Consider the following 12,533-nt stretch of genomic DNA (forward strand, 5'->3'; position numbering starts at 1 on the left):
TTTTTATTATGTTCCCTAGCAATGTGTTTAGTTGAAGTTGACGTGTGCTCGTTTGCACTGTATTTTGATTTTTGTTAATGTTTAATAATAAAATAACAACAGGTAGGCCTGATTTAATGGAAGAAAACCAAATTATGAAGATGAAACGTCAGGTTAATGCCACGTGTCCCTTAACTTTAAAATAATGCAACACGGCCATGAATGTACAAGTTGACGAATAATCAATTTCACGCATGGTCAATAAACACGTTTACACACAGTTAATCTTATATACGTGGAATGATTACCTAGGAGTGTGTCTGACAAAAAAAAAACAGTGGGGGTTTTTAAAGCTGAGCCCCGCCGGATGCCAGCCACGTTACAATAAAATAACACGTTGTGTTCGGTTATCTTTGTATACTTATTGTCCAGCCAACCTCTCATCATTTTCTAATGATGTCCAGTAAAGCGGTATTGGATTTCAAATTCACCTGTTAAATAGATGAAACCGAGGAACCAATCGGTCAAACATCGCAAATTTAATGCCGCCGTGGCACGTCTTCCGGCTCACTGTGCAAGAAAAGAGAATCGCTTCCGGGTTTCCGAGCAATCCCCGAGAAGCACTTCCGTCGCGTGCCCGTGGCCCGATGACGTGGCTGCGTTGTTGAGCCTCAGCGGTTGAAGCGGTGGCTGACAAACCGGCACTGACAACACAGCCAGGAAGCAGACGGCCGAGGGGAGGGGAAGATCCTCCGCGCAACGCACTGGGAAGGAAGCCACATTAGTTGGAGAGCGAGATGGGGTCGCAGTGGAGAGCGTTGCTGTTGGTTTTGTGCGCCTTGGAGGTGATACTGCCAAGCCGGGCAGATGAGCACGATCACACGGTGAGCTGGGTCGCTCTCTTGAAGGGAATAGGAAATGACGGGCGTACACGCGAAACGAGGCCCTGGATGGCTTGCAGCTCGTTACAGGAGTCGGCCGCTCGCGAAAAGCTCGTTCTCCGCAGGCTGTCCACGTCTTGAAGAACTGCGCTGTCATTCGGGGCTGGGGATCTGAGCCGCTTCCCTCTTGCACCCGGGCGCAGTGCGGTTGTAAGGATGGGGCCTCGCTTATCGAGAAACGCATTGGCAGAGCTTATTAATAATTCTACCAGTGGGTACGGAATTGTCAAAGTCGGTAATGGAGTTCGTGACGGAATATCCGGTTCACAACGGGCCTGCCCTCAGGGAAGCGGGCTCTCCCGTGCAACGTTACCTATCGAAGCTTATCTCGATTCCGTCACTGTAACGCGAGACACCATTACCGAGGAGGAAGAATCTTGAGACACGCCTCTTTACCTTGCCCCTTACCGGATTAATAGGTAATCAGTCTGTTTATTCTTTTGCTCTGCAAGTTCTCATTACTTTCTTGCAAATTGCCGTTTTGTCTGTTGGACATTCCTTCAGTTTAGCTCCTTCTTCATTGTACTCCCATTTTAAATTCTAGTTCTTAGTGTTCCCATTCATTTCTCCTCACTCGATGGTTTAAGCAGCTTATTCCTCCACAGAACATCCGCCGTCACAAGCATAACGTCAGTTGGATTTCTTAATTCCCTCAAATGCCCCTATTATTGGTGCATATGGAGACCCATGTTTTCAGGAGTCTCCCACGAACATGCTTTTCAGCTAGTGAAGGGCTTGATAAAAATGTTTCAATTTCAATCAAAAACCTGAAAATCTCTGGGTGTATCCAGACTTTTGACTGTTACTGTATATAGATAGCATTATTGACCTTTCATACATACACAATGCATGCATTAGGAATTGCTGTCATCAAGAAGAAACATCCACAACCAAGCATACCACAAAACCACTTAAGGCCAATATGAAGCAGAGATACATGGCACTGTGTGGATTGAAATGTCAGGAGAATGTATGCTTAACCTGTGTGTACTATAAGGTATTGGCAGGCCATTGAAATCCAGTGTGCTCTTTTTGTCTACATATTTCACAAACAAGTGCTGGGAATTTTTTTTAAAGAAACTTAACTTAAGGCATGCAAAGTATGAGCCTCAATGGAAAAAAAGACAAATTGGTAACAACAGGTAGTATAATATATAAATTCAATTATGATAGATAGGCAAACTGCAGTAGATTAAGGTTATCAGATAAAAATTGGAGTGGAATAACAAGATGATTAATTGAATTTATCCTGTATGATTTAAAATGAACACAGTGATAAATGTATTTTTTGTGATAGTTTTGAAGTTATACAATTGCCAAGGAAGATGCATTTATTTGTCTGCTCCACAAGGCTTGCTCTCACCTGGAAAAAGCTGGCAGCACTGTGAGATTTTTGATTTACCCAGTGTCTTCAGTATCATCCAGCCATCCCAGTTAAGGGGTAAACTCGGAGATAGGTAGGTGGATGAGCCAGTGGAGTCCTGTGTAATGGGCATTGTGAGGCTTAAGGACTCTGATTCTGATATGTATGTCATCAATAATGGAGCACCACAAGGAACAGTTCTGCCTCCTTTTTGCTTCACTCTGTACACCTGAGACTATACATATAACATCAGGTCATGTCACTTGCAGAAATTACCTGATGATTCTGCACAAAAGTTAGACCTCTTATATCATTGAAAGATGCTGAGAAATTAGTTTGCGCTTTTGTTTTCAGTTGACTAGATTACTGTAATGCACTCCTCTCAGGACTACCCAAAAAAGACACAAATAGTTTGCAACTAGTGCAGAATGCAGCTGCTAGAATCCTAACTAGGAAAAAAAACAAATGAGCACATTTTGTCCAGTTTTGATGTCACTACACTGGTTACCTGTGTCATTCAGAATTGATTTTAAAATACTGCTTATGGTTTATAAAGCCTTAAATAATCTCGCTCCTTCTTATATATCGGAATGTCTGACACCCTATATTCCAAATCATAACCTTGGATCCTCAAATGAGTGTCTGCTTAGAATTCCAAGAGCAAAAGTTAAAAGAAGTGGTGAGGCGGCCTTTTGCTGTTATGCACCTAAAATCTGGAATAGCTTGCCAATAGGAATTCTCCATGCTGATACAGTGGAGCACATTAACACATTACTTTAACTCATAACTTCACTTTAATTTAATCCTGATACTCTGTATATTCAATTCATTATAATAACTATTCATGGTGGCTCTAACCCCTACTCTCTCTTCTGTTTCTTTTCCCGTTTTTTTTGTGGTGGCGACCTGCGCCACCATCACCTACTCAAAGCATCAGGATGTTCCTACATTGATGGATTAAAAGCCAGAAGTCTGCATGACCATCATCATCAAATCCTTCCATAAGAACCCTAAATACAAAGAGGACTCTTTCATTTATGTTAGGTTGAATGCCCAGAGGCGGCTTGGCAGTCTCATGGTCTGGAACCCCTGCAGATTTTATTTTTTTTCTCTCCAGCCGTCTGGAGTTTTTTTTTTGTTTTTTCTATCCTCCCTGACCATCGGACCTTACTCTTACTCTATGTTAATTAATGTTGTCCTATTTTAATTCTTTGTCTTTTATTTTTCTTTTCTTCATCATGTAAAGCACTTTGAGCTGCATTATTTGTATGAAAATGTGCTATATAAATAAATGTTGTTGTTGTTGAGACAGTGGAGAGGAGTTGGGTTGTTGAACTTTTATTTCTTGGTGCAGAAAGGATTGTCTGCTGCTTAACATCACAAAACCAAGAAACTGGTTATTGACTTTCACCAGACCAACAACGACATTTATTTCTATAGCATGTTTTCAAAGTGCTTTACAAGATTTTAAAGAAGTAGTTACTTGCAAAGAAAAAATAATTAAAATTAAACAAGAATGCTAATATATGAATAGTATACTAAAAATAAATAGTGCCCACTTACATAAGATTATATATACAAAATTAAGTGCATTAATTGTAGAGTTGGTTTCTCAAGTCTCTAAATGACAGTCCAAAGATAAGGTCAGTTGGCCAGAGTGGATAGAAGAAGAGAGAGAGAAAAAAAAAAGAAAGTCCAGTTAAGCTGAACAAAAAAAAAAAACCACACAAAGTTGGTAATAGTTGTATGCCAAAAACCACTCGGCTCCCATTGTGCATTCTGTCTAACATAAATAATAATACGTTTATTTTTTATTTATTTTTTTTAAAGGCTTTGTCTTGGAGAATTTGACACAGTGGGTTTTGTGGCAGGGTGGGGTATTCACTTTAATTCAAACATCACAGGTGGCTGCACAGGTCTTTGCTCAGGAGGTGGTGGCACAGAATGCCACCACAGAAGAACCAGAAAAGGAAACGGAGAAAAGTGAAGGTTAATAAAGTTTGCAGGTTCATTGAAAAGTATAATTCTGTGCATATCTAGTTTATTAAGGGTAGAACTGAAATGTAGCTATTAAACAAATTAAAACAGTGTGTTTTTAGAAGTTTTTTAAAATTATCTACACGGTTAGCCTGGCATATCTCTGTTCATAACTTATTTAAAATTTTTGGTGCATAACAGCAAAAAGTTGCCTCACCACTTTTATGCTTAGCTCTTGGAATAATAAGCAGACAATTATTGGAGGGTGTAAGGGATATCCATTCCAAAATATAGAAGGGGGCAGGATTATTTAAAGCTTTAAATACCATTGATAGCTTTTAGAACTGACTTTAAAATACTATCTAAATGCTAAAACTGGTGAGATGTTTTCAGAATTTCTTTTCCTGGTGAAGATTCTTGTTGCTGCTTTCTGAACTGACTGCATCCGATTGTTGTCTGCCTTAGGTAGCACAGTTAAACCCTCTATGCCTAGTCACTTTTCAGGAAGTGGATGTAAAGGTGGTGCGTTTGCAGCAAGTACTTTATGGGTCTATATAAATGGCTGGTTGGACCAGTCTTGTAACACAGATGAAATATATAACAAAGGGCAGAGCAGACTGTGTGACCAGAAACGCTACTGGGGCTCCTTTATACCATTGGCAGTACACATGCGCTATCTATCTGTCTGTCTGTCTGTCTGTCTGTCTGTCTGTCTGTCTGTCTGTCTGTCTGTCTGTCTGTCTGTCTGTCTGTCTGTCTGTCTGTCTGTCTGTCAATAATGAAAGGACTTCAAATTATGAAGATAATGCATTATGTTAATGCCATGTGTCTATTTAAAAGTTTGAAAACATTGGGCTGCATACAAACAAGTTGGTTCAGAATCAATTTAGTACAGTTAACCTCAGTTACAAGGAATTTGGCTGGAAAAAAAAAAAAACACAGTGGGAAACATCAAATCTCGGCTCCACCTGATGCTGGCCACATTAGAATTAAATGACCACATTGTGTTTGGCTGAAAGGCTGCCATGTCTTGAAGTCTTTTTATATTTCCTGTCCAGTAAACCCAAGTTCAACTGTTAAAATGATGAAACTGAGGAACCGAGACATAGAGTCTCGTAAAAAAAAATGTTGCTGTGGCATGTCTTCTGGTTTGTTTGGCAAGAAAAATGTATCACTTCCAGGTTTCCAACTACTCAGTGAGAAGCACTGTGTGAATGTGGATCAGCAAAGGAAAAGAAGGTTAATGGTTATTTCCACACTAAAAAGGAAAGGAGGTGAAAGAGTCAATGTTTTGGCTGTATAACACTTCATCAGGTGTACAAGTGAAAAGGAAAGAGCAAGGCAGATGAAAGAAAAAAGGTGACAGTAGGTGTGAACATTTTGTCATTCGAAAAGATGAAGGGGGGATTGAAAAGCTAGTTGGCCACTGAGATCTGGAGAAGTATGATTCCAGAGTAAGAACCAGAAGAAGCTAAGATCATTATCTTTGAAAAGTGTCTTTGAAGCCCTGTGAAGGAACACAAGCAGAGAGGGTTGGGAGATCTGTGTGGCTATTATAATGGATGTGAAGTGTTCTGCAATAGGCTTTGTAATATCATCAGTTTTAATAGTTCAAATGTGCTCCTTGAAACAGTCTGATAGCTGTCTCCCTGTTTCACCTACAGTATGTAGATGGCTGGGCACTCCCTACAAGAAATGCATAAATAAGATTTTTAGACTGGCAAGATGCCTGTTGCTTAATTTTGAATTTACCAGAGGGACCAGATACAAGTATATTTTTGGTGACATATTTGCAAGTGACACGGAGCCTCCTGTTAGATCCCAAAGTGTCTGTTGAGGGAATGTGACTCTCCTCTGTGAAGTGAAAGTACATCAATGGATGCTTAGGAAAAAAGTTCCTATGGAAGGATCAGTCTACAAAATGGGGAAATTTTATTTGGTGACCTGTGGAAGAGAGAATGTGAGGGTGAAATGGGAGGACCTGTGGGATGCAGGTTTCATTATTGGGATTACTTTTACGAGGTCTACTGCTGGATTGATTGAGTGACGTGTCCATTATATGAGAATAGGAATTCTGAATTAGTGAAGAAAGTCCTCATCCTGAGTGCTTCATTAGAAACGTCAACCTCATAACTGCAGAATTCAGTTCTTCATAGCTTCAGCTGTCCATTGTTTTCTTCCTTTTTCTGTTTGGGTCATGAACAGGTGGAGGCTGTCAGTATGGACATGAATGTGGGACAAGAAATAGCTCAAGAAATATTGCCACTACATGACAGGTTTCTGTCTAATGAATATAATTTAATTATGGCAATCTGTCCTTTATTGAGGTGTAAAATCATGGCCCTACCTCTCTGTGGTCATAATAGTCCTTGGGCATATTTTGAAAAGAGTAGGTTGTCCTGGATTTTCTCTAATTTGCTATCTCTATCAACCCTTCACCACCTAATAGTTAATTTGTAGTGAACTGTGAGATATAAGAATGGCTGCGGTTGCGTCATCCCAATGGATGATGCATGTTAGTGGTGATTGAAGTAGTTCCATACTGCCTGTGCAAAGTACTTTGAATAGGTTAGAAAAGTTCTATTTAAATGTAAATTATTATTATTATTATTATATTTAATGCAGTAACATTTGCTAAGGGTTTAAGTAAATCCACTGTCAGCCCTGGAAGAGTGTGATCTCTCTGGATTTGTCATAAACTTTAACAACACTACTGTATACTCCAAAGCAAGTTTCCATTAAGACCTGTTGTTATGTCTTTGTCCTTAAAAGGATTTTCCTGCCTGAAGACCACATGAACATGATAAAAAAAAAAAAGAAAAAAAAAAAAGAATGCAAATTTCATTCATAGCACCCTTGGCTTGGGAGTGAAGCAGGGTCCAATGGCTGTAAGGTGGTACTTGCTGAGCCACCATGCTCATCTTTACCTAAATGTGTGTCTACCTCAAAGTCAGTTCTCCAGTTTTTGGACCTGCTAATCTAATATTTAGTTATCCATTTCTCAAGAAAAAGGTTGGGTGGAAAAAAGTGTGTTTAATGCAGTGGGACTTGGTGATTGAGATGCTGTACTGTAAAACACCAGATTTCAGTTTGGCAATCACTGCCTAGCAGTGTGATTTATGTGCAAGTGTTGTCATGTTCTGGGCTCTGTGTTGCACAGATAATCTGGAGACTCCGTTTATTTTCACACCAGACTTTATTCAGCATTCTTGTATAAAACTGTATTGTTTCTGAACAACTGAAGAACATAGGGGAGTCTGTTTTGAGCCATCTTCACTCTTAATTTGGCAGACTCAAATTACAATTCAAGAATGATTTTTGTCAGAGTTGCTGTCCAGCTGCAGGATCTAACCCTTATGAGGATTTGAAAGAACCCTAACCGAGGACAGACTGCTTGTGTTAGGGAAACAGACACATGTAAAGACTTCTGTTAACATGAGATTTAAAATTTACTTGTTGCTGCATCTGATTTAGTGTTACTTTAGTTTAATTTTATGAGGAACTTTTATTAATACAGCAAAAGTATGACATGAAGGAAATACTGTTGCCATCACAATGTGATCACACTGTAAAGAGTAAAATTTTAGGCACATGTGAAATGCGTAGAGATTATTTACAGTTATTGAAAGATGATATATAAAATAAGCTTGTAAGAAAGTAAAAGAGGTGTGAGCACAGGAGAGCCTTGGCATTAATGATTAGGAAAGCATGAAATATCCACCTATTTTCTGAATTTTCTTCTTTTTACTGTTGTCATAGAGAGTCAGAACTATCTCAGGGGTCAAAAACATAAACAATATTGGAAAAATAACATTTGTTGTGTTCACTCCCCCAATTCCAGCTGGGCAGAAGTATTGGGACAAATGAAACTGAAGCAGAATAAAGCTGGTTAAAGTTCGTATTTGGCCACATAACCCCTTACATGCAATAACTGCCTAAAATTTGTGACTCTCTGACATCACTAGACTTTTTTGATAATTTCAAGCTTTTACGGCAGCTTTTAGATGGTGCTTGCTTTGGGGATTTTATAATTTTATATTCCTTCTCAATAGGTAAATTCTCATTTAGGTTTAAATTGGGTGAACTGACTTGGCCAATCTACAATTTCCAATTTTAGGTGCATTCGCATGTAACAAACAAAGCACCTATTGCGATAGCCAGGCCTTTCTGTCTGTGCATATGAAACAACTCATTTTTATTGACATGAGGCATGCTTAATCTTCAAGGAAACTTGATGAGATACCTTGAGTGGGTGGCACTATACACAGTTTTAAAATGTGAATATCTTACATTGGTTCACAAATTCGTTAATGCTTTTCAATCTGTTTTAAAATGAAGAAACATTCTGTGTGACTTCAACTACAAATTAGTTGGTTTCAATATTGCCTTCACAATGCTTACACCAGCTTGTATATTTTTCATACTGGGGGCTTCGCTTGCTAACCCCCTGGCCTGTGCTACACGCCAGCCACTTCGCGTCTCTGCCACTCGCGTATGTGGATTTCACTTTCACCAAACAACAAATCTTTTAATCCTCACGGATACGCCTCTTAATTGGGAAGAAAAGCTTCTTTTTTCCTGATGGCAACACTAATTAGATGATCTACAAGTCTCTGACCTAAAGTTTAAATCCGAACAATATATTCAATCTCTTTTCGCTATTCCGTTATTTCACTGAGTAATAATTTCCATTTGTTTGCGCTAATGCGATCTTTAATATGATTTTTTTGAGACTTTCGAATTTTAGTACAGTACTTTCATTATTTCTAAGCTGCTCTGGATGTGTATCGAGCCAACGTTTTTGAATTCTGTATGATGTTCTACTTTGTCATCTACTCTTTGTCTTTTATTTCCAACCCCTGGCGTGGTTAAATGTCTTGGCACAAAGTCTCATCTAGTGAGACGTGAAAGTATCTCTCTGAAAAAGTCTCGTCTCGTCCCAGGATTTTTTTTATTATAATACAGAGAGATTTTTTTCACCTCTGGTAGTTGAAGCAGCTGGAAAACAGATCCCCAATACAAATTACTGAAACACCAGCAGACTGCATGTGCGGGGTAGTTAGATGCAATTATTGGATGTTTGACTGTGCGGGACTGCAGTCCTCTATCAACAAGTCCAGCAAGGCACATGCAGGAACCTCTACATCAGAAAGTTGTTTTTGCTCTATGAAGACTTCCCAGCAACTTGAGTGTAAGCAAAAAAAAAAAAAAAGTACATCAGTACCTTGGTCCTCTAGATACTTGAAGTCGTAGCAGGTGTGTTAAATGATCTTCTTAACCATAAAAGAATAAAACACAAGCAAGTAAAACAAAGGTTATCTGGATTTGAATGATTTACCCTATGACATTATCCATAATAGCAAATAAACTTTTACTCATTATTAACCTTACTCTAAACCATTCTCACAGCACCATTATCTGCAAATTACAATGGTTCACTATTTCACTGTCAATTTAATTTACTGACGTCGCAATGACAGGGACAGGCCCTATTCCAGGCTACATGTTCTGAAAAATAACTGAAAAATTTCAATATGTCACGGTGTTAACAGGCTGCCCATCTAATAAAAAAACTGCTCTGCCGAAAAAACATCCTTGCAATATATTTAGAGCAGTTTGTACTAAACTCCATGGGTTAAACTCATACCGTACCCTTCTACTCCCATCTGTCCATCCTTTCTTTGATGTAATATACATGAATAGTGCGGTAAAAACACCCAAGGAAGAAAGGTTGATTAAAACAGATAAAGACGGAGCAATATAATTTGTTTTTCACATCAACCACTGTGTAGAATTGTATGTGTTCATTTGTGAAAGTGTCTTCCCAGCTCCCCATCCTACACACCTGCCTCTATAAAGATTACTCCCTAACTTTGTCATAACTGAATAGCTTTGCAAGTCCCATGGAAAATTACAATGGCCAGACATGCTCAAACAAAGAAGGAATTAATTGCAAAGTATTACAAACTTTTTTTTTTTTTTTTATTTAGGTTATGTTAAATGTCAATTGCAAATTGTGTGGGATGTGTTTGTTTGTGTATGTGTGAGTAACAGTGGTCTTTGTGATGGGCCTGTTTTCAGCTTGGTGAGATAGCCATTGGTCTTCGAAACCTTGAAATGGATTGAGAAGTTTCTAGAACCTACCTTCCATTGAGGGCTATAGTTCCTGCACAGTCTGTGAACACCCCTGACTGTTACGCCATGCATACATTTTCTAACTTGTTTTTTCTGATGAACTCCTTGGTTATGAATCATTGACCAATGAGCTTGAAGGCATTTCTTTAGATTTGAGAAGATAAGACATTTCTCTACACTTCAGAATTCACCTGGCTGCTACAATCATCATTAGTAAAAACCAATAATCTGTTCTGTTCATAAAACAGAACCCTTCTGACTCATCTTTATACTTTTTGCAAATTCCTGTCAGACCTTTCTGTTTGTGGTGCTGATGAGAGGTTTACATGTTATAAGTTTGGCTTCCGTATCTCCTTAGGAGTTGTAGTGGACTCTATGCTGTCAACTTCCAGACAGTGTTCAGAATTCATTAAGAAGGCAAACCGAATGTTAGGTTATCCAACATGATGTGTGGAGTACAAGTCCAAGGAGGTTCTGTTAAAACTTTATAATGCACTGGTGAGGCCTCATCTGGAGTACTGTGTGCAGTTTTGTTCTCCAGTCTACAAAAAGGACAGATCAGCGCTTGAAAAGACCCAGAGAGGAGTGACTAGGCAGATTCCAGGGCTATAAGGGATGAATTATGAAAAAGTGTTAAAAGAGCTGTTTTCTTACTTCCTGTTAAAACACTTCGTGTGCATCCACGGAGCAGTGTAATATAATTGAAAAGGTAGTTAAACTAACCAAAAAATACGTTTGTCTGGTTGAGCTTTTTAACGTTTTGCTGCTGAATTAACTTTAGCCACTTTTCAGTTTGCAGATGCTTTCTGTCACAGTAAATATTTTGTTTTGCTGACAAAGTTAACAAGTCCAGCATTAGTAAAACACATCGGTTTGTACATTAACAAGTAAATAAAGCTTATAGCGGTCATTGAACTTCGTTGACACATACAGTAACCTTCATTATATCACTTTCCAGTGTAATAGCCAAACTGTAGCAGTTGAATTTTCTAATACTTCCAGAATGCTGACTTTAGAAAAGCGTGGTTAGTTGCATGTAAAAAGACCAGGCATCATTATGTCTTTAGTCTTTCTCTTTCAAAATCGCAAGAGGGTAATTTTTCCACCAAATGATATCATTTGAAGTTTGGTATTATATTTTCTTATAACATTAAGAAAATATTCTGAGTCTGAGTGCAAACAAAATGCTAAACTTTTAATAAGCTCTCATAAGTCTTCATAAGGTGATCATTTGATTTTTCCATTTTTGCAACACATTCCAGATGGTTTGTTAATTTCCATGCACAACAATCTGGACATTTAACATTAATGGACCCTATATGAATTTCTTTTAGATTCTTGATCAATGTTTGAATTATAAACAAATGCATCATTGCAATTTTTGAGCCAAGGAAAAATTGTTTTTTAAAATTTGAGTGTCACAAAGAAGTTTTTTGGTTCATATCGATATTTTTAGTCACAGCAGCTCACCTGTTTTGATTTTTTTGTGTACTGTATATGTAACATCCACAAGTTTGTTTGCTAGGAGATTTTTGTGTGTATTTTTAGCAACTGGTACTGTAGCTCTCAGAATTTTTTGTGCATATTTAGCCACTGATATTTTTTTCGGTTGATTTTATCTGATATTGTCTGTGTATCTAGTACAGTGCTTTTATTTTCATTTGTTATGATAATACAGTCATACCAAATCCTTTACATGTTCTATAACTCTGTGATAGCCAGTACAGCTTTTCTACTTTTTATTGTGCTGGGCTGGTAAGAGAATTTACTTGCGATTGCAATGTTCAGTGTAATCAATTTTGAGTCTGAGCAAGATCAATAGTAGAAATAAGTTTGTAAACATCAAAATGACCTCCACATAATGCTGCTGTGAAGCACAATCTTTTAAGTGACTGACATTTTACTCCAGATTTAGCAAATAATGCACCATTTCTGTAAATTTCAAATACACTTGCTAACAATTCACATTTAGTAGCATAGTTTGAAGGATTTTGCATATGATTGAAGTACATTGCAACATCATCGTAATTTTTCGCTATTTTTGTTATATAAGAAAATTTGGTATCGCTCCCACTGGCTCACTACAAATTAGATCGTTTAATGCTGAATTTCTAAACCTAAAACATCCATACCACATT

General features: G+C 38.1%; 1 protein-coding gene across 1 annotated transcript in view; it reads left to right on the forward strand.

Moving 5' to 3' along the window:
- The first annotated feature begins 611 nt into the window (after positions 1 to 611).
- tm9sf3 (transmembrane 9 superfamily member 3) overlaps positions 612 to 12,533 on the forward strand; it is a 135,027-nt gene continuing 123,105 nt past the window's right edge. The window contains exon 1 of the mRNA XM_028796001.2: positions 612 to 863. Coding sequence (XP_028651834.1) covers positions 777 to 863 — 87 coding nt within the window. The 5' untranslated portion in view covers positions 612 to 776. The remainder of the gene's footprint in view (positions 864 to 12,533) is intronic.

This window comes from Erpetoichthys calabaricus, chromosome 2 (genome assembly GCF_900747795.2).
Source record: "Erpetoichthys calabaricus chromosome 2, fErpCal1.3, whole genome shotgun sequence".
Classification (NCBI taxonomy): Eukaryota; Metazoa; Chordata; class Cladistia; order Polypteriformes; family Polypteridae; genus Erpetoichthys; species Erpetoichthys calabaricus.